A 21,339-nucleotide genomic window follows, 5' to 3' on the forward strand; every position below is an offset into this window, starting at 1 on the left:
AAACATATTATAAATATGTGAGTTACTAAAACTAATGTCCAATGATAAATAATACAAATCTTAAGAATATAACGTATCTACTTTTTAACCCCTGCTTTTCTTAGGATCGCCAGACATTTCACCGGTTTGATAAATTTAACTCCAAATATAATCCAGTTGGTGCAAGTGAGTTGAGGGACTTATACTTGAAAACAGAAAACTATCTCGGTGGTGAATATTTTGCTCGGATGGTGAAGGTATGCAGCTTTTCAGCCAATCATGTCTTAGCTTGAATGTCTTCCAAGTTAATGTTGATTCCTGGTGACTCCCTACCATTAGGTAGCTAATCTTTTCCAGACCGAGTGCCCAAAGCGTGCACATGCACACCCAAACCCCCAAAATGCAATGCGTGTGTGGCCCCCGTGCATGCACCCCACTCCCATACATGCACCCTGCCCCTGCATGCATGCATGCCCCCCCACATGTGCCCCACCCTCACACATGTGCGTGGCCCCCCACATGCACCCTGCGCCCCTGTACATGCGCAGCAGAGACCCAAAGACCAGCTGGCTGGTGGGAGGTGTGCGCATGAGCAACAGACCTGAACTGAGGCGACGGCTCGTGTGCCATCAGAGAGGGCTATGCGTGCCACCTCTGGCACACATGCCTTAGGTTCACCATCACGGGCATAGACACATCCCTGAAGGCTTCTTGGCAAGTTTTTCGGAAGTGACTTTCCATTGCCTTCTTTCTAAGGCTGAAAGAGTATGACCATTATATATTTATTTGTTCTGGTCCAAAGCCATCTAGTAAATCTAGTTAGAATGTGAGTTCTTTTGTATGCCAAATAAAATCAGGAGAAGTTATACCTGCTCTGTAAGATTTTAGGCCATTCAGTTACAATGGACGAAAAACTCTGTAGGAGCATGTCATTATGTAATATTTTAAATAGGTTACTAATAACAAAAGATACAAAAGCGAAACAAGAATTCAGTCTAGGTAGATACTTGTTTTTTTTGTTTCTATTCGTTTTTTCTCAATCTAATGCCTTCATTAGATTTTCTTAACATACTAAGTTTCCTGAGTCTTTCCCCACTTTTCAGCTTATTGAATTGATTTGCCTGTGTAAAATCTCTATTGTGGGAGCTGCATTGGTTGCCAGTCAATTTCTGGATGAAATTTAAGGTCTCAGGTGTCACCTTTTTAAATCTTTCATAGTTCAAAGTTTTGTGGATATCTCTGAGATTGTCTGCCCTGGGTTGAGTTTCTTCAGGAAAAGACTCACTGAAGATCTTAACCCACTAAGGCAGGGGTCTGCAAACTTGGCTCTTTGAAGACTTGTGGACTTCAACTCCCAGAGTTCCTCAGCCAGCTTTGCAACTCTGGGAGTTGAAGTCCACAAGTCTTAAAAGAGCCAAGTTTGCAGATCCCTGCACTAAGGGGATATCATCTGCAGGGACTCCATTGTTAAACTTTTTCTGTGATGGCTGTCCTACTCTGGAACAGCCTAGCCCTGGATATTTAAACTATTCATTGCTGATAATATTTTCAAAGAGCTGTAAAAAAATGTACCTCTCTTGAAACACTTTGGACTCAAATGAATTAGGATATGATGATATCAGAGGTGTGACATATCAGCTACTGTATATTTGTTTTAACCATTGTTTTTATTCTGCTATTGTAATTGTTATTGCTCAGAGTCTTTATGAAGGAAGCAGTATATAAACCAGAATAATAATTCATCCTAGACACAGTTCCATTGTTATAAGGCTTTGAAGCCTTATCTAATTCTTCCATTAGCGTTTTTTAAAGTCCTGAACTTTTCTGTTCCAAAAATTAAACCCTGTAACTATGCCATGGACTGATGTCTTGCAGAGACCATTTACCTGCATATCTTAATGTGAACTATTCTGACTGATGAAGTTCTCATCAGTTTTTTTCCCCATTGTTGTAGATAATAATGAATTGTTTTACTCATAAAAATTAGATTTCTAATCCATTGTATCAATCTCTAGATACTATTGAGGATTTATTAATCTTAAAATGTTTTTATTTGAAAGAGAAATATAATTTAGCATTAATATAAATCAATTTTTGCATGAAAAATATACTATAAATCTACAAATACTTAGTGTTTGCCCAAATTAGAGTTAATATGCATGGGATTGAAATCAAAGGACATCTTTGACCTACTGCAAATATTTGAATACAGAGAAATGATGTACACATTCATGAAATATATATGAATCATACATAAAATGTTTATAAAACTTAAACAGTAAACCATTTTACATTATTCTGCTATAAAAGAGTTACCCAAAACACAAGAAATGATTTGGAATATCTGATCAATCTGTTCAGTTCTTCAAAATTATTTTGATGTTAGTCTTTAGAGGTTAAGCCCATTTAAATCTCATTCAACAGTGAAAATGTGTTTGCCTTTTTTCTGTGAATTATGGATTGCCGAAATGCTTCACTGCATAAATTTGTGGACATTTGTGAGTGCAATTAGAAGACAAAATTGGACATCCTGCCTCCATTAGGAAAACCAGACTGAATGTAATAGTAATTACACGAATCCAATTTCATTCATATATTAGCAGCATATCTGTTTAATATTAATTAACAGAGATGCTGTTAATTATGAGGATGACATTTATGAAATAATGGAAGGGTATGTGTAGAGTAAAACAAAGATGGGATGACTTCAGTTTCATGTGTTTTATTACTCTTAATTAGAATCCATATAGTTTGTGGCTAACGTTTTGAATTTTACAGCTCATTGTTGGTATATACTGCTCAGGGAAGGGTCTCCCTATAGTGTCTGTTTGTTCAGGTCATGGAAGAACCACATCAACTCTGCCTGAAGAATAGGAGTATCATGTCCAGATTGATCTAGGAAAGAAGATTAGATCTAATCAATTACCCAAAGAGGTAGGGATTCCCCTTCACTGGATACTGCTCCTACAGGCAAGTGGGGAGCACCACATTTCTTCAGGGTTGAAAGGATTGAATAGTGACATCACCGTTGCCCAGGGAACGCCAAGTTCGGGGCTCCTTTCATTGCCCAATTAAATTGCCTACTGAAGTAGTACCCATTTATTTACTCACTTGATTTTGAATTGCTGATTTGGCAGGGGCTACAGTGTGTGATGAGAGTTCACCCCATCTCACACAGCAGCAACTGGGTCTCGAACATGCCTACTGATCATCAGCCCAGTGTCTAACCTAATGAGCCACTGCACTCTTCACTGGATGTGTTGGATAGCCATTGTTTTGGGACAGATGCATCTGTGAGGACAGTCAAAGAGGGGCAAGTAGTGTCATGCTTCATGACATAATTCTGCCCTTTTTGTACTCATATCATGATATTGCAGGCACCTGTGAAAAGAATGAAATTGTGTTGCAATGGTGCAAGACTGCTTTGGTCATTTTGATGAAAGCACTGGGTTTTGTGGATGCCTCTGATACACAATGCTTTAAGAAGAATTAGGGGTGACATGATAGCAGTATTCCAGTATTTGAGGGGCTGCCACAAAGAAGAGGAGGTCAAATTATTTTTCAAAGCACTGGAGGGCAGGACAAGAAACAATGGTTGGAAACTAATCAAAGAGAGAAGCAACCTGTAATTAAGGAGAAACTTCCTAACAATGAGGACAATTAACCAGTGGAAGAGCTTGTCTTCAGAAGTTGTGGGTGCTTCACCACTGGAGGTTTTTAAGAAGAGATTGGACAGTCACTTGTCTGAAATGGTATAGGTCAGTGTTGGCAAACCTATGGCACGCATGCTGGAAGTGGCACGTGAAACAGTCCAATGCCGAACATGCGGCCTCGCCGGCTCCTATTGCATTTGTGCGCTCAAACGCGCATTGGCCAGCTGGCAGTTGCACGTGCGGTGCTGGTGGATCCCAGAAGTGCGGCGATCCATTGCGCATGCGCGAGCTGGCACCTGGCCTTCCGGGTTGGCGTTGCGTGCATGCGCGATGGATCGGCGCACTTCCGGGGTCGCTGGCACCGTGTGTGTGACGGCCAGCTGGCTGGTGCGTGTTTGAGCGCACGAATGCGACAGGAGCCGGCAAGGTCATGCATTCAGCACGGGACTGTTTCGCATGCCACTTCTGGCATGCGGGCCAGCACACGAGAATGCGAAAGGTTTGCCAGCACTGGTATAGGTTCTCCTACTTGAACCTGGGGTGGGGGCAGATGGACTAGAAGCTCTTCCAGCTCATTCTATTCTATTCTAATTCTAATTCTAAATGGAACTCCTACACTGAAGAGGGAGTGGACTTGCTGGCATCTTCCTATACTTAAGTGCTTTTATTGATGAAGGAGTGTTTTTATTGATAAACAGATCCTGGATGATATAATGGAAACTACTCAGTATAGTTTTGTGTACTGGTGCTTAACTTTATTGTGAATATTGACCACTGAATTTGCAAGTCACAAAAGAGCTCAGTCTCTGGTTTCACAGTTACAGATGCAATCAATTATTAACTTCCTTAGGTAGAGTATAGAACAATACATCACAGTTTCTGGATCTCCTTATCACCATCTAGTGGTCGTCTAGCAGTACAGGTGGAATAATTCTTCATTCAGACATTCATGATGGGGGTGAATGTTAAGCAAGATGCAACATCTGTAGCTAATAATATGGTCTATGTTCTTCCTGTCCCCCCAACAGATTTCAGCAAAACCCTGATATCCATGTCTAAGAGAGATGAGTTCCTCACCTCTTCCAATTAGGTTTCTATGGTGGAGGGAATATTTCTTTAGAAATACATACATATATGAAGACAGGAACAAATTTAAAGGCCTTTCCCCTATTGCTCACATTTCTAAATTTCATGGTACTGCATCAGAAGAATGCAGAAGTATATAAAGTTTCAAACACTGTGGTAGATTTTACATTGCAGGAAGTTCTATAATTTGCAAATTTAAAAACAATCCTAAATGGCATTATTAAGTCTGTAAACACTTGGGGAATTTGAGATATGGAATACAAAATGCATTGTGATTAATGGTCAGTATGTGTATTTCTAAGTTAGGCTCTAGATGTAAGACTTTTTGATGAAATGTGTTTGCTGTAAACAAGAAAAGTAATAATGGCTTATTTTGAATAGGAAGTTGCCCGTGAACTAGAAGAAAGTAAATACCAGTATACAGAACCTCGGCTGTCTATTTATGGGCGTTCTGCAGATGAGTGGCAGAATTTGGCTAAATGGTTCATAAGGCACAAAGTTTATTCACCTCACATGCGCTGGATTATTCAGGTCCCAAGAATCTAGTAAGTAAAAGAATGAATAATTGAACTAGTGGAAACGATTTCATTTCTCTTTTTTCCAGTTCTTTAACAGTGAGTGAGATTTAAAATATGCTTAAGTATAAAAAGAACTTCCCTTACAGCAATGAGGAAATTTGACTTTTTTTTCTTCCCGCAATTGTGGTTAAGTAAATAACCTTGCACCATAACTGTTGCCACACTATATTGTGTGAGGTCCTCTGGAAAGTTCAACAGTTTAAATTAATTTGCATGTAAGAACCAAACATGTTGCTTTAAAAAGGGTTGAGGACAATATTTCAGAAACCACAATGATTTGGAAGATAAAAGGACTAAAGAAAGCTAGGCATTGCTAAAGTGGGTGGTACCAAGAAGTTTCTATTGTAGAAGAGTTGTATGGCTTACTTCCTCCTTCCCTTCCTTTCTGGTATGTTAAACCTGGGAGATTAGCACAAACTAACAGCATTTTAGCAGATTGCTTCATAATCTGATGAGCTGATTTCAAGAGAGACTTGAGAGTCATATGCAGCTCCATCCTGCTATTTTTCAATAAAAACTGGCTTGTTATGTAATGTTATGATAAATGTGTAAATGCAATCCATGTAAACTGTTGCAGCGCAATTTTACTTTAAATTTATAATTATTCAAGTTTATTCATGAGAAGCAAAGATCCATCTTCCAAATATCTTCCTATATTTAAATTGCCCTTGTTATTCAGTTGCTTCCACAAATATTGCAAAAATGACTCATGTGGGAGATCTGGAGAACAAGCAGGTTGATACAATTTGGGGTTGCCAATATGGCTCTTCCTCAAAGGACAAGTGGCAGCTATCGCTCAGGTGGTCTTTGCACGGATCTACCTTGTGCAACCCTACTGCCCTACTCATGATCCATTACTGCCCCACTCGTGGTCACTCAAGCCTTGATGACCTATTGTTTGGATGACTACAATGCATTCCCTATGGACTTGTCCTTAAAGAACACTCAGAAGCTTTAGCTGGTCCAGAATGCAGTACTGTAGTATGTATAGTTATAGGAGAATTTGGGTTTTCCTATGCAATATCACTATTTCACGAATTGCACTGGTTGCCAGTAGGCTTTAGGGTGCAACCGAAGGTGTTAGTTATTACATACAAAGCCCTTTGTTGCACAGGAATTGGTTATATATGAGGCTCCCTATCTATGATTATTTCTATGTATCTGATACATCTGTCAGGTTGGGCATGCTTCAGTCCCATCACTTAAGCAGTGCCATCTTGAGGAACCCAAGAGATGTGTTTTCCCTGTTGCCACATTTCCCCTATGATGGGGTCAGCAACCTTAAACACTCAAAGTGCTACAATGGTCCTTACAGGAAGTCCCCTGTTCAATTCTGGAGCCAATCAGAAGTCCACTTCCCCTGCCATAGTGTCTCCTCCTAGAGTGGCGTCCTTTTTCCTCTACCTGTCCTAACCAAAAGTCCTATCAGTTGTGGAGCCGACTGGTCAACAGGGAGCCACAGCACAGGGATGAAAGAGCCACATGCGGCTCCAGAGCTGCAGGTTGCTGACCCCTGCCCTATGAAAAGCTTTCCCCCTGAGATTTGGATGGCCTTATCCTGCGTACTGTTCAGAAGACTCTGAAGAATGGCTTTCCCCTCAGGCACAGATATAGGAGGTTTTGTGCCTATCTTGATTATTTTTCTTTGTTTTTGTCTCTGGTACAATATGTTTTATTTAATGTTTTTATTACTATTTGATGTTTTTAATTTGTATGATGCTCTGAGCTGTATTTGCTTGGACAGCTATATAGATAAATCGTATAAATATGGTGTATAAATAACCATATGCAATGTCTTAGGATTTTGTTGAAGGGCTCTGTTTGCATAGGAATGGGATTGATATGAGAAGTAAACTTTTATCAATTTTTCCCATTATTTTAGATTAAAGATTACAGATGGGTAGCAGTAACATAATAATATGTTATTAATAATAATATCATTTGAAAGGTAAAGCTAGACTATTCAGATAATTTTCATGTTACATATTTCAAGTATTTTTGGGGGGTTTTTTTTGTTATGTACTTTAAAGTGATTGAACTAAAGTTGCTTAAGGGTCTTTTTTGCAGCCAAAATTCAGCTGAGATCTTGCGGGGGGGGGGGAGGCTGTTGGACAAGAATACCTATTCCTAAAGTAGACCATATCCCAAGTAAGCACAATAAAAATGTTCAAATATTGTTTTTTCTTCCCCAGTGATATATTTAGGGCAAAAAACATTCTGCCTAACTTTGGGAAAATGCTGGAAAACATATTTTTACCTCTGTTTGAAGCAACCATCAAACCCTTGGATCATAAAGAATTACATCTTTTTCTTAAATTCGTAAGTCTTTGACTGTCCTAGACTGCATGTATCTAGTAATTGTATCACTCTGCATTCTTCTTTTATGTGTTTTCAGAAGCAAGTTCAAACTAGAGAAATAGGCTTTAAATGTTTGGGCAGTAACTAGTGACATGAAATTTTAAAAGCCAGATAGAGGAAAGCAGACTAAGATTTTTAGTGAAAATGCACCAGTTCCTTGCATAGAGCTTTGAAATATGTTGTTAAAATATAATTGTCTCATTCTAATTTACTGAAGTATATCATGGGACTGTGCAATTAATTTAATTATTTCCATATATTTCAGTTTGGATGGATAGATTATATAAACTGGCTCTTCTTTTGATGTAAAGGAGAATTTGGTTGAACAGGAATTAATTCCAAAACAATTTCAAAAGAAGACATTTTCTAAGCTCAAACTAAATCTGCTAGCATCTTACTAGAATTTTAATAATGTATAAGTGGTTCGGTATCAACAAATGCAAAACTGCTTTTCTGAACTGAGAAATAAAAATATGAATCTATAGTATGGTATGATATTAAATGAATTATTACTGACTAGAGTTAAAATTGTCACCTGGACAGGTGAAAGAAACTCTGTCTGGTGTCGGTATTTACAAATAACAAACTCCCTGCATGATAAATTGGAATTCTCATATTAATTGAGAAAATTAACTACTTAATATCAAGCAGAATGGAAAATCTAAAAGTGTGATGAGAAATAATTATAATCTTTTAAGTAATTTTTATGATAAGAGAAAATTACAAGGTACTGGGAAAATATTTAGACAGAGTAAAATTTGAACATATTTGTTTTATAAATATCTAATAATCCTACAAAATACAATATGAATTGCTTTTTAATTAGGTCATTTATTCTGGATATAGGATTTAAATTTGGAAATGTAGAGCTAAGGTTCCAAATATTTCATTCTACATATGGTGGGGCTATAATCATTTTTTATATCTCATTTTAGATATATCTTACACCGCACACTGTTTTAATGTTCTTTGTAATGTAAATAGTTTAATTGTTAGCAGGAAACTTTGGCAGAAAAATTCCCATCTTATTACTCCCAATTCTAAAGGAGGAAACCTGAGGCAGCAGTTGTCTGGTAACTTCAGTGACCCTGAAACAGGTTGCTAGTGTCTTGCTGAGATATCACAGCAAATTGCAAGTTGGACCAGTTAACCTTGATGATGAACCAGCTAGTCCAGTAGATGGGAGAATATTTGCCACAAGCAGTGCTCCATTACTCCTTCCAGCTTAAAGTCCCTACAGGTGTTGCTAATGAGCAGAAGTGCTGGGATGCCAAACACCTGCCTTTTTATTTGACAAGCATGCTCAGACTCCTGGCAGATTTAGTACCATCTTCTCTCAGTAGTGAATTCTACATCTTTCTAAGACCTGGGGGGGTGGGAATTACCACTGACTGATTCCAATAAGGATTTATAATTAATCCTTTATCTGTAAAATGGGCAATACCACGTTCTGTTATAGAATTGCTTGGACTTGGAGAATTATAATAACCCCCTGCAATGTGAACAAGTGATATACTATCAAAGCCATCATCTACAATGGAATATGTGCTCTCTAACCACATATATTTGATTTTCAATTGTAGCCTGAAAAAAAAGGGAAGTAACAGACCAATAAAAGGGACTATCACACACACACATTCTGCAGGCAACCCAGAGACTTTCAATGTATTAATCTAATTCACCTTGAGTATCAGTCAAGTGTTTGAAAAAAATATGAGAGAGTAAAGGTAGGAAACTAGATGCCACTCTTCTTTCTTATTCTTGCCTCTGTACAAATATTAGTATATAGACTGTACAAATGGAATCTGTGCAGCTGGGAACCAGCAGAGCTCCATTAAATATTGCCAGGACATAGAAGGTCTTTATTTATATTGTGGTGGATCCAGTTAATTTGAATATAACTATCCCTCTTTGAAGCAACAACTAAATGTACTTGAAAAGGAGGATATTTTATAAGGAAATCTAATCTTTTGGAAAACAAATATATTACAGCCTCAGGAGATTGGGATATCCAGGAATGAAGTATTTATTGCCCTTGTGACAAGATTCACCATAATAGTTTCCTCAGAAAGGCAGCTAGTAATCTGGAATGCCATAACAACAGATGTATGTTTTTCTCACCCAGCTATTGATTCCCCGCTTCAGATGAAAGGATTAATGCCCAGCTCTTATTCTTAGGATAAGAATGTGTGTACTGCATTAGAGAATTTTTGAGAAACAAAATCAGACAACTTATTGAGACTCCAGTTTAATATACTCACAAAGTGAAAGCTAGATTGTGTTAAATCTGATTCACACAAGACTTTTGATATTGCATTACTGTTAGGATTTTGACAATTTTATTTATTTTCTCTGTAAATTTTTCAATAGTCTTGGAAATGGATTGCCTTTAGACTCAAATATGTACATTCATTGGGACCATGATAACATCATTTTGATTGCCCCAGCATGCAAGTCTCATAGCCTCACAATGCCCTCCATTTGAATCCCACAGCAGGAGTTGTAAGTTCTTCTTGTTAGAGCTCAGATTCCCACAAAACACCTTTACCACTTTAGATTATCTGCCTGTTATTCTTCACTACAAATGCTCCTATTTTGTTTGTTTATTTAGAAGAATGGATCATTGTAGTTCATAATTGTTGGTTCTGAATTTTATAACGTTTAAGGATAGCTACCTTCTTCCTATCTTTCCTGTGTTGCTAGAATATTTGCAGAGAGCCTACAGTCTTTACCACATTAGATCTCATGAGAGTTTCAGATTTAATTTACATAAAAGAAAAGAACAAATATTTAACTGCTTTGATTCTTGTTTCGGAAACTTTGAATACGTAACAGTGCATTTTGGCCTCTAGATGGTGCCAACAATTCTACTATGTGTTCTAAAATATAATTATCCCAGTGCATTCTTTCTTTTGGCTTATGGTGTCCTTATTCATTTGGATATATGTGTGAACATTCACTTAATTTTCAAGAGATAACCAATCAAAAGTTATTTTGTGTAGTAGTTTTAAGGCAGCATTAAGTTTTGTAGTACCAAGAATATGGTAAAGGACAATATAATAAAATTAGGACGCCTTCCTGCATAATTAAAGGTAAAGGTTCCCCTCGCACATACTCCCGACTCTAGGAGGCGGTGCTCATCTCCGTTTCAAAGCCGAAGTGCCAGCGCTGTCCGAAGACGTCTCTGTGGTCATGTGGCTGGCATGACTCAACGCCAAAGGCACAAAGAACGTTGTTACCTTCCCACTAAAGGTGGTCCCTATTTTTCTACTTGCATTTTTTACATGCTTTCGGACTGCTAGATTGGCAGAAGCTGGGATAAGTAACGGGAGCCCACCCCGTTATGCAGCAAGAGGGATTTGAACCGCTGAACTACCGACCTTTCGATCAACAAACTCAGCATCTTACCCACTAAGCCACCGCATCCCTTTCATGCATAATTATGGAGGTGCAAAGTAATCACCTTGTGATGGTTACCCTATAATGGCTTGCATTATTATCAGCATCATTTATATGGCATCTAACTCCCAGAAACATTTCAAAAGGGCGTTTGGACCTTATGATCATCAGCAGTTTAAATTTTAATTTGTAGCAATTAAGTTAGATAATTCAGAAAATCATACATAGATTATTCATACAAAAATCTGTTTTTATTGAATTCTTAGGTGACAGGGTTTGATAGTGTGGATGATGAATCAAAACATAGTGATCACATGTTCTCTGAAAGGAGCCCCCATCCTGATTCTTGGATTAGTGAAAAAAATCCTCCATATAGCTATTATTTGTATTATATGTATGCAAACATCATGGTTCTCAACAACCTTAGAAAGTAAGTAGTAATATTTCTATTTTCATGTTTCTGTAAGTTTGATAGAAAGGTATGACAAGGAATTTACATCATGGTTTTCTAAGATAAACAAAAATGCATATAATTTATCTTCCCTCTCCCTTTTTAAATTTATTTTGTATCCTTTCTAATTATACAATGAAGACATGCTGGAGTTCTACACGTTTCCAAGTTGACAATTCTGCTCTGGACATTAGGCATAGGCATAAATTGTCCTAATGATGAATTCCATTACAGATGCTATCATGTTTTGGAGGTAGACGAACAAACAAAAAGTTGGATATATTATAACTCCATGATGGCGAACCTATGGCACACGCACTCTTGCCCGTTTGTCTTCTGGGTTTCTGGCATGCATGTGTGCGCAACGATCAGCTGTCCTTCATGCGCGTGGCAGTGCCGAAAACCAGTGTGCACATGTGTGCTGGCCAGCTGATGGTTGGGTGCGCGTGTGCACCAGAACCCGGAAGTTCGGCTTTTTTGGAGTGCGATCCCTTTGTACACGTGGCAGTGCCGAAAACTGGCCTGCGCATGCACATCAGCCAGCTGATTGTCATGTATGCTAGAACCCAGAAATTTATCTTTTCCAGAGCGCGGCCCCGATGAGCGTGCACGTTTCCACATGACTTTTTCGGCAGTCGGTTATATCATCACTGTTATAACTCTGAACAAGTATTTCTTAACCTATGATCCTTAGATGTTTTTGGGTTATGATTTGTGTCATCTGTGAGTTTGATGGGACAGCTGGAGTTAGGTGGAAATTGAGAGAGATTTCGATTACAGTCTGAGAAACATCAATGCAGAACATTTTTTTTTTTTTTGCACAAAGTTGTTAGGTAAGGAGGGAATAACTTTTCAGACTGAAGATCATCAGTACTTGGAAGTATGCATTCTAATTTTCATTTTAATTTCTTTTGTAATCTCTATATGAAATCACTTTTATGAGCTTTAGCAATGAAGCGGTATCAGCAGAAGCTCAAATTTCTGCATTACTTGTGACAGCAGATACGTAGAATCACTTTCAGCATTACTTCTGCAGCAGGAGTGCTTAAAGTTGTAATTACTAATCTATAGAATTGTGTCCATGATTTCACAAGTGACATTTCTCTGCCTTGCCTGGAGCTCTTTGTAGTTAAATTGTCATAGTGAACCTGAAATCTGCACAAATAGTACAGATTATCCATTCATTCACAGATGTTTGTTTGTTTACAAATCTGTTCACATACTGATATTCATATTAAGCACAAAATTGGATTGAAAACACAGTGCAGCCTGCTGATTTAGACTGACTTCAGTTGTATGGAACTGGAGAGAAAGGGTGAAATTAGGAAATTTAAAATGAGAAAACAAAGCAGTCAAGACTTTCAAAGTCTGTTACACATAGCATATTTAGAAAGTAGCATTGAAGCCTTGGTAAAATATAATATACAATAAAACTAAGTTTAAAGAATTGAGATAGAGCTGGGATCACAATATGATATTTGAAGTAATTTAATCTCTGCTGGTGCCACAAGTTAGCCCACTGGCAGAATTATCCTGCAATGAGTCATTTGAGCTGCAGTCACAAATACCTGTCTAATAAAATGGAGGACTTACCTTTGAACGATTGGATAAGGTCAGCCTAAACCAGAGGTGAAATCCAGCAGGTTCTGGAAAACTGGTTGCGGAAATTTTGAGTAGTTCGGAGAACTGGCAAATGCTACCTCTGGCTGGCCACAGAGTGGGGTGGGAATGGGGATTTTGCAGTATCCTTCCCCTGCCATACCCACCAAGCCATACCACGCCCACCAAGCCATGCCCACAGAACCGGTAGTAAAAAAATTTGGATTTCAACACTGGCCTAAACCATTTTTAATCTGAAGCCCAGCAGCCACTGAACCCCTTTTACCCCCTTAGTTAACATGAGAGTGTGTGTGAGTATCTTTAAATCAGGCTAGGTTAGGGGCTGTCCCAGGTTGTAATGGAGGAGTACTTACGTCAGAATAATTTAATATACATATTGCTGCCCATCAGTAGGTCACAGATGCATATTTTTTGCACTTCTAACAGCCATTGTGAGATGTATCATTATGATTGGTCTTGGGATTTCAGAATGGCCAGGTATAATGCTAATTATATTTTAAATTGTTTATAGGGAGAGAGGCATGAGCACCTTCTTGTTTCGACCTCATTGTGGAGAAGCTGGATCAATAACTCACCTGGTGTCCTCCTTTTTAACTGCAGACAATATTTCCCATGGATTGCTCCTGAAGAAGGTATAGTAATGGTTCTACTGCACCACCTCTACCAATCTGTTGCTCTGCTGATAAATGACTTTTGCTATCCTAGAATTGTCTGGGACTTCACTGAAGTCATACCTTTGGGAGTCATCAGAGCACTGAAAAACTCTTAATAATTGAGTTTAATTTATGGTACTGTAGGCTAGGTATACTTATACAGGTAGTCCTCTTCTTACGAACATGGTTGGAGCCAGAACTTCCATTCCTAAATAATGCAGTCATTAAGTGAGTCACACCCAGTTAAGCAAATAATGTACTTAAGCAAATCATGCAGTCTTTAAGCAAATCTTGCTTCCCTGATTGACTTTTCTCAAGATTGCAAATCTTAACCTCAGTCACTGCAACTGTTATAAGTACGTGCTAATTGCCAAGCTCCAAAATTCTGGTCACTTGCCTTTGGAAGCGTTACCATGGTTGTAAATGCGAGGACCAGTTGTAAGTCACTTTCTTCATTGTGTTCCTATTTTGAAGGATTGTTAAATGAATGGATGTAACTTGAGGACTACCTGTATACATCATGGGAGGATATGGGATCAATAGATCTCCATCTTCAGGTTTGCTATAAACAAAGAAAGATGTTTATTATCTGTATATCATACTGTTCTGCATTTTTGGATTGTTGCCTTTTTAAAAAGACCTTAAAGGACTCACAAGGCCTACTCGATGCGGTTCTTAGAGAAAGCATGCCAGGTCCCTAGGCCTGTATAACTCTCATAGCACCACCCTGACTAAACGCATGTGGGCTTATTGCTGAGTGAATGTATGTGTCCAATTACTACAAATGGGAAGCTTAAACAACATATTTACTTTTATGTGGTTGAAATCAATGAGATTTATAAAAGCTTACTTTCAGTTAGATTTGGGTTTGTGTTTGTAAAGCAGTTCTCCCCTGGGTGGCAGATTTCAATATAAATCTGACACAAGCTGTTCTAATTGAGAAATATTCTATTTTATTGGACAGCAAACATGAGCTTCCTTAAGAACTTTTTCCAGACAGTTGTATTTCAAATAATAAACATGTAACTGCAACAGTGTTCTGGTTTCTCAATGATAAATCGATTGAACAGGAAGATCAAAACCTGGTTTTTGAAGAGGTAGCTTGTACTAAAGGCACAACTCAAGCACCACAGACAGCAAAAGACCTTTTATTCAGCTAGTGCAATAATATGTGTTTTAACATCTCAAATCTCTGTTTAATTTTCATCATAAAATTTTTAAAAACAATACATCAATGCAATGTGAAATAAGGGTATATAGTTGTATATATAACAACTCAACTTGTATAATGCCAGAGAGCCGGGGTCAGTTAAAGTTTCCCAAGCTGTAAAAATGGTTTTCCATTTCCTCTGACTGAATGTTTCCTTTCCTGTTATCTCTGTGTGAATGAATAATGATTTTGGGTGTTGTTTTTGTACAGAGTCCAGTTCTCCAGTATCTTTATTATCTTGCACAAATCCCCATTGCCATGTCTCCTCTTAGCAACAACAGCTTATTCCTGGAGTATTCAAAAAACCCACTGCGAGAATTCTTGCACAAGGGACTGCGTGTTTCTCTGTCCACAGATGACCCCATGCAATTCCACTATACCAAGGTAATTTGCATGAAACCAATTTAAAAGTTTAATTTCCATCTGATACCACATTAACTTAAATGTTTTCTTATTAATTTCATCAGCAGCTCTCTATTTATTTGAAAGCAATAGTTTTCAGTTATCTTTTCACTTCATTTAGGAGGGCACAGAATTCTATTCACAATTTAATCGTTTACTGTGTTTGAATCCTAAATGTTGAATCCTGGAACACTTGTAATGCTCACAATCCTTTTGTTTCTCAAGCCATTCTCCCTTATCCCATCTGATGGGTACTGAACCCTGGAGTATGGACTCCAATCTCCTAAATCCTTTCTTTCGTGTCATTTCACCATTAAAAACTAGAATGTCTGAGTCTTTCTACTCTCAGCTGTTTTCTTTGCCATTTATTTTCCGCTTCTCTTAAATGTTTCAAGGTTGATCTGGCATGTCATTAACATCAGTCCTATAACTTAAGGACTATGAAGTGTTCTTGTGAGCGTGTGGTCTGGTTTGGGTATAACCGATCCATGAAAATCTAAGAAGGAAAATGACCAATTTTCATAAAGCACAGTGCTTGACGAAATAAATCTCACTGTGTAGTGGCTGGAGTTTCCACCACTCTCAACAGGCTACCCAGCTCTGAAACTATAAAAGTTGGATCTTGCCAACTATGATGAGAGACATCTGCTGATAAAAGGGTGAGAAGATGAAATTTCACTAAATTTTCTCTGTTTCTCTGAACACTTAGTCCTGCTTCCACTATTCTGGTGGAATCACCAATCCTCTAAAGCAAAGGGGTCAAACTCGTGGTGTCACATTGCCATCATGTGACTATCACGGTGTTTTCCCCCTTAGTGGGAGCTGGGATGAGCATGGCCTGCGTGTGACACATCTGGCCTACCGGCCACCAGTTTGATACCTGTGCCCTAGAGAAAGTTTTCAGGGAACAGAAGACAGCAAGGGAAGAAGAAAATTAAGGAAGAAAATTGAATAGCTCTGCAAAATTAGACATTTCCTTTTACTAGAAATGGTCCCTTTGATTTCAGGCTATTGGTGCAAAATAAATAAATTACTTGATAGAAAATCATATATTTTTGTATGTATAATTGAAGGAAGCACTGATGGAGGAATATGCCATAGCAGCCCAAGTATGGAAACTGAGTACTTGTGACCTATGTGAAATTGCAAGAAACAGTGTACTACAAAGCGGCTTGTCACACAAGGTAAATTTACTTGGTTTCTGTAACCACCAGACATTTGAAGATTTAGGGGACAAACTAGGTGATGCATTTAATATATTTTATTTTTATTTATAAAGCCACTAGAGGGCCTGATCATCACACATAATAGGAACATTTTAGCTAATGACATTTTTCTGTAATGGTGTTTTTCCTCAAAGGACAAATAACCAGGCTGAAGAGGTATGGTTTTGATGAATATGTGGGATAGAAATGATTAAATTCTGATCCCTTGAATTTTGTTTACAGCATTGGTTCACTTTTGCCATTGTATGAAACAGAAAAGTTGACATGAATTTACAGATGGGGCATTGTGGGAGGGGAGGAAGTAAAAAGTCCCATATAAAGAGCACAGTCATGATTGCCATCTTGACATTTTTCACACTTCCTGCAGATGCCGTTGTTTACATTTAGGCTTAACTTGTCCTTGATTTCTATCAGACTTTTCCAATTTACTGCATTTCAGATCTGTTAGCCTACTCAGAATTCCCATCCGGCTTCATCAAAGGCTATCTGGACATTTTGGGAATTTCAGTCCAGTATATTTGAGGGCATAGTTTGGGGAAGTTTCACTGATCTCTAGTTAATTATCTAGTGTACTGTTACAGAATAAAATCACGCCTGTTAGAAAGCAAAGAATTCTTAAGAAACATGAAGTTTCTTAAGCTACATTAAGTTGCAAGCCATGTAATGTATGTTAATCAAATTGGTAGCAGTTAAAAAGAGACTATCTGGTCATAGAAATTCTCTCTCTCTCTCTCTCTCTCTCACACACACACACACACTTTCAATAATCCACATCCTTCTTTTCAAAAATGCTGTTTTATGAAGATCATCTTCCACATTGTTCAGTTGAGGAAGCATACACTAAAGAGACACCTTTTAAAATTTTTCAGTCTGCTGGATTTCATTTGCCTTTAAAAAAAAAATCAAAGCAACTTTTCAAATAGTATCTTCTTTTCTCTCTGTTTCTCTAGGAAAAACAGAAATGCATAGCTCTAAATTACTGTGCTGAAGGACCAGAAGGAAATGATATTAGAAAGACAAACGTTGCACAAATTCGAATGGCTTACAGATATGAAACTTTATGCAATGAACTGAGTTTTCTGTCTGATGCGATGAAGACAGAAGAGATCACAGCACTGTCAAAATAGCCACAACCAACAAGTCTGAACAAAAGAGAGAATGTGAGCTTTTGCAGGACAGAAAGTCATCTGATCATCAGAATTCTTAGGTTACACCAGAATCGCTGCAAAACCAGTTTCTGCAAGTGCTTACCTTAAATAGGACTACTGTAGATGCCAAGATGCAGGCTTCTAGCTATGTTGTTTATGCATTTAAAAGTACATTCTAACTCTAGTCATTATAGGTTTGCAATGCATCTCAAGATACATAACATTCTGCTTTGAAAAAAGGGACATAGAACAATAGCTTTTGGTAGCACACATGGACCAGTTTTCTCACAATGTTTCTCATATTGGATTGATGGCACTTTAAACATGGACTTCTGTTTAGATTTCAGGTGTCTGATTGTACACAGTACTGTAGTGTCCGTTAGTTAACGAAGTCCATCCTGGATTTAGAAACTAAAATCTAATATAACCAAAGATCAGCACATCGCTCATAGATATTCAGTGGACATATAAATACTTGGCTTTTCCAGATGGGTCCTTTAATTGAAGAGTAATTTGATATGGTAACTTCCTAAGGCATCCAGGTATAAGGCAGATACCTGAAAAATGCAAATCAGATGTTGATGTATCCACCAGGATTTGCTACATGATACAGTGGAGCTTTTTCAGCAGTTCCATATCAACATTCCACTTTATTCACCATTATGAGACTTGTTCCACACCTTTTTTTTTCAATATAGATGATTAAGAACTTTCTTACCTATGTATTAGGAGGCATATTTACTTGCTAATATGCATTCATGCATTTAAGAATACCAACATTGGCTAAATTCACATTTTTTAAAATTTTACTGAGGTTTGTTTTAAAAATTGTTTGTTGAATAAGCCACAGTGACTTTGACATACAGCACTAAATTTTAAAGCACGGTTTATACTTGCATCAGCAAGATTAATTAATCTTGTTAACCAAAACCAAACCAATCATAATTTGGTATAATGTGAGGTGTGGAAGCTGATATAACAGAAAGCTGACATATGCATAGACTTAACTTGCATTTTGTAGTTTGTATGAAATGCACTAAAAATGAGATGTTTGATAGCTTAATATGCCATGTAGTGTAAGGAGTAGATTTCGTTGCTACTTCATTACTATGATGTAAAAGTGTGGGAACTGGAATTTAATGATTTATCAACTGCTGTAGGTAGTGTTAAAATTTTTATATGGAGTTTATTTTGAAAATGCAAACTTGAAAATGAACTATTAGAGGCAGTTTTGAGTTCTGGAAAGCAATTATATTTAATTACTGTTGATGGTGGTAGTTACCTGTTAGACTTTTGAAATACAGTAATAATTCTAAAAAGGGAAGATAGAAAGTAAAATTTGTCACGAATTCTGAACTTCTTAGGAAAAAAAAGGAGGGGTAACAAATTTCTCTCTGTGCACTTATGCTTTTTCTAATTTATTTTCTAATTTAAGTATTACTATAGAGTGGAAAAAAGTTGTACATGTTTTAATGCAAACTGGTTGGGAAGATATTTCAATTCCATAAGTGCAGTTATTTTCATTTTTTTCTATCCAGAAGAATGACTATCCTATTCAGGTTTACTTCATATCTGTCCAAATTTAGCTCTCCCAATACAATAAATGCAATTTGTTCACAGAAGCAAGGGCACAGGAACCTTTCCACAAAATAATTATAAAGGCGGCTCCTGTATTTGGAACTTAGCATTCTATTCTGGGATACTGTAGCAGATGAATTGATACTATCAGCTTTGACCAAAGATGACCATAACAAATTACATCTTTATCTTCATTGGCTAATAACAATTTCAGAACTTGTAGCCTAGTTTATTAATGCTTGACAGATAATCTAAATTTCATTTCACTTGAAAAGCAATCTATTTTGGTACTAGAAAATCTCCATTATGAAATTAAAGAACACATTGAAAGTTTTAGTTTCCTTTAGTACTTCTGATTTTTCCTTTTATACTATTATTCACATTAAATTGAACATTTTTAAATGTATTGCAATCACCGGTTACTTTTTTTCCTTCTCACAAATTAACTGGAGTTTGTGGAGCAGAAAGCGCAAGCTTTTCAAAAAAGGAAACCTTGGATTCCATATTGTTTTTGTTTTACAATTTTTAAAAAAAAACCACCGCTCTAATAAAAAGCATTTTAAAGCACACTCACTATGACAAAGTATTAGGCAACTGTAATGCTTGTACAACAGGAAAGGCTAGTCCTAACCACACAGCAATCCTGTGTTTTCAGTATGCCAAGCCCTACAGCTGGCAAATTCTCCAGTATCTGCTCTGGGCATGGACAGTTGCTTTGGAAGCTGTTCAATCTGTCTTCATTTTTTTACCTGCACAACTAATTCAAATAAAACACAGGTTCTGTGTATGCACATTTATGTAAAGTTAGCTAAGAGCAATTATGAATAACATGTGGAAAAGACATAGCTGCTTTAATAAGTCGAGGTGTCATGCTCAGTAGGAGTTCCTGGATATTTAGAAATGGCTTATTTGCAAATTCTAGTGAGCACGAAGTGATTTTAACAACTTCAAAACCAGATATGGTTTCTACCATTCTTATTGAGATGTATGAGATTAATGAGCTTTAAAGTAAATTCTACTGAATTTGCAAGGGTTTAAAATTGCACTATTATTGCAAGTTCTTGAAATATTTTGGTAAGTTTTATTTCATAATTAAGGTACCTTCTTCCTTGAATTATCACTGAAGGCCAGATATTTTCTTGAAGGGAATTGCCGATTATATATTTTTTGATGGCTTAGACTTTATGGGTGAAAGTTTAGCTGTCAATTATGTTTACTTGCATTAATTATTTTATATAATTAAAATAATTGTATTGTTTCTACATAGAACTTTTGGATGCTAGAATGCTAACATGACCTGATTAGCATTCAAAGAAATCCTTGCTAGTTTAAGAGGGATTATGGGAATTAATGTCCAATTTAAGAAAAATGGTTCAAGTTATACATGTACAGTATGTATTTTGTTGTCTAAAATATTCAGAGATATGTATAGCATGAAGAAGCTTAATAAATGGAAATGTTAAAACATTTATAAATATATTCATTGATGTTTGTCCTATTCTATAATCCTAAATGAGGTCAATTTTGACTGACTATTACTGTCATACCTATTACTGCATTACAAGTATGACGCTCACTAACCCACAAATTCTATGTAGGACAAAGATTAAAAAAAACCCCAATACAACTGTCAGGAATATAGTGTGAGTAGTAATTTTCTGGTTAGCCATGTAGTTAGCTGCTGCTTTCAATTTTCCATTTCTAATCATCCAGTAACCAGGAAAACTAGTCCCTGCTACTAGAAAAACTAGGTGGGGGAACAAGGCAATTCTGTCATAAGCCCCAAAACAGGCCCAAAACCACCCCCAAAACAGCATAGACTTCATTCTAAGTCAGAATAAACCCACCCACCCCCAAATATAGAAACTCGTGTCTCAAAGCACATTTTGTTTCAAGGTCAAAATAAACTAAATACAAGGTCAAAATGATCTGCATATCTCTGGTTAGGAATATATAAAATCATAACTTACTTTCTTGAAATTATTTTATGTGTATACA

At 37.1% G+C, this 21,339-nt stretch overlaps 1 protein-coding gene across 5 annotated transcripts in view; it reads left to right on the plus strand.

Annotated features, from left to right (window-relative positions):
• Positions 1-21,294, plus strand: part of AMPD3 (adenosine monophosphate deaminase 3) — a 54,739-nt gene extending 33,445 nt beyond the window's left edge. For 4 of the 5 annotated variants that reach the window (XM_058159836.1, XM_058159846.1, XM_058159856.1 and 1 more), the window contains 8 exons: positions 105-236; positions 5,100-5,263; positions 7,489-7,615; positions 11,320-11,483; positions 13,636-13,756; positions 15,198-15,371; positions 16,463-16,573; positions 17,566-21,294. In XM_058159836.1, the coding sequence (XP_058015819.1) occupies positions 105-236; positions 5,100-5,263; positions 7,489-7,615; positions 11,320-11,483; positions 13,636-13,756; positions 15,198-15,371; positions 16,463-16,573; positions 17,566-17,742 (1,170 nt within the window). In that variant the 3' untranslated portion in view covers positions 17,743-21,294. Of the gene's footprint in view, positions 1-104; positions 237-5,099; positions 5,264-7,488; positions 7,616-11,319; positions 11,484-13,635; positions 13,757-15,197; positions 15,372-16,462; positions 16,579-17,565 lie in introns of those variants that run through there. The other variant, XM_058159872.1, reaches the window with a different exon arrangement.
• The last annotated feature ends 45 nt before the right edge of the window (positions 21,295-21,339 follow it).

The sequence above is a fragment of the Ahaetulla prasina genome, chromosome 1 (assembly GCF_028640845.1).
Source record: "Ahaetulla prasina isolate Xishuangbanna chromosome 1, ASM2864084v1, whole genome shotgun sequence".
Lineage (NCBI taxonomy): Eukaryota > Metazoa > Chordata > Lepidosauria > Squamata > Colubridae > Ahaetulla > Ahaetulla prasina.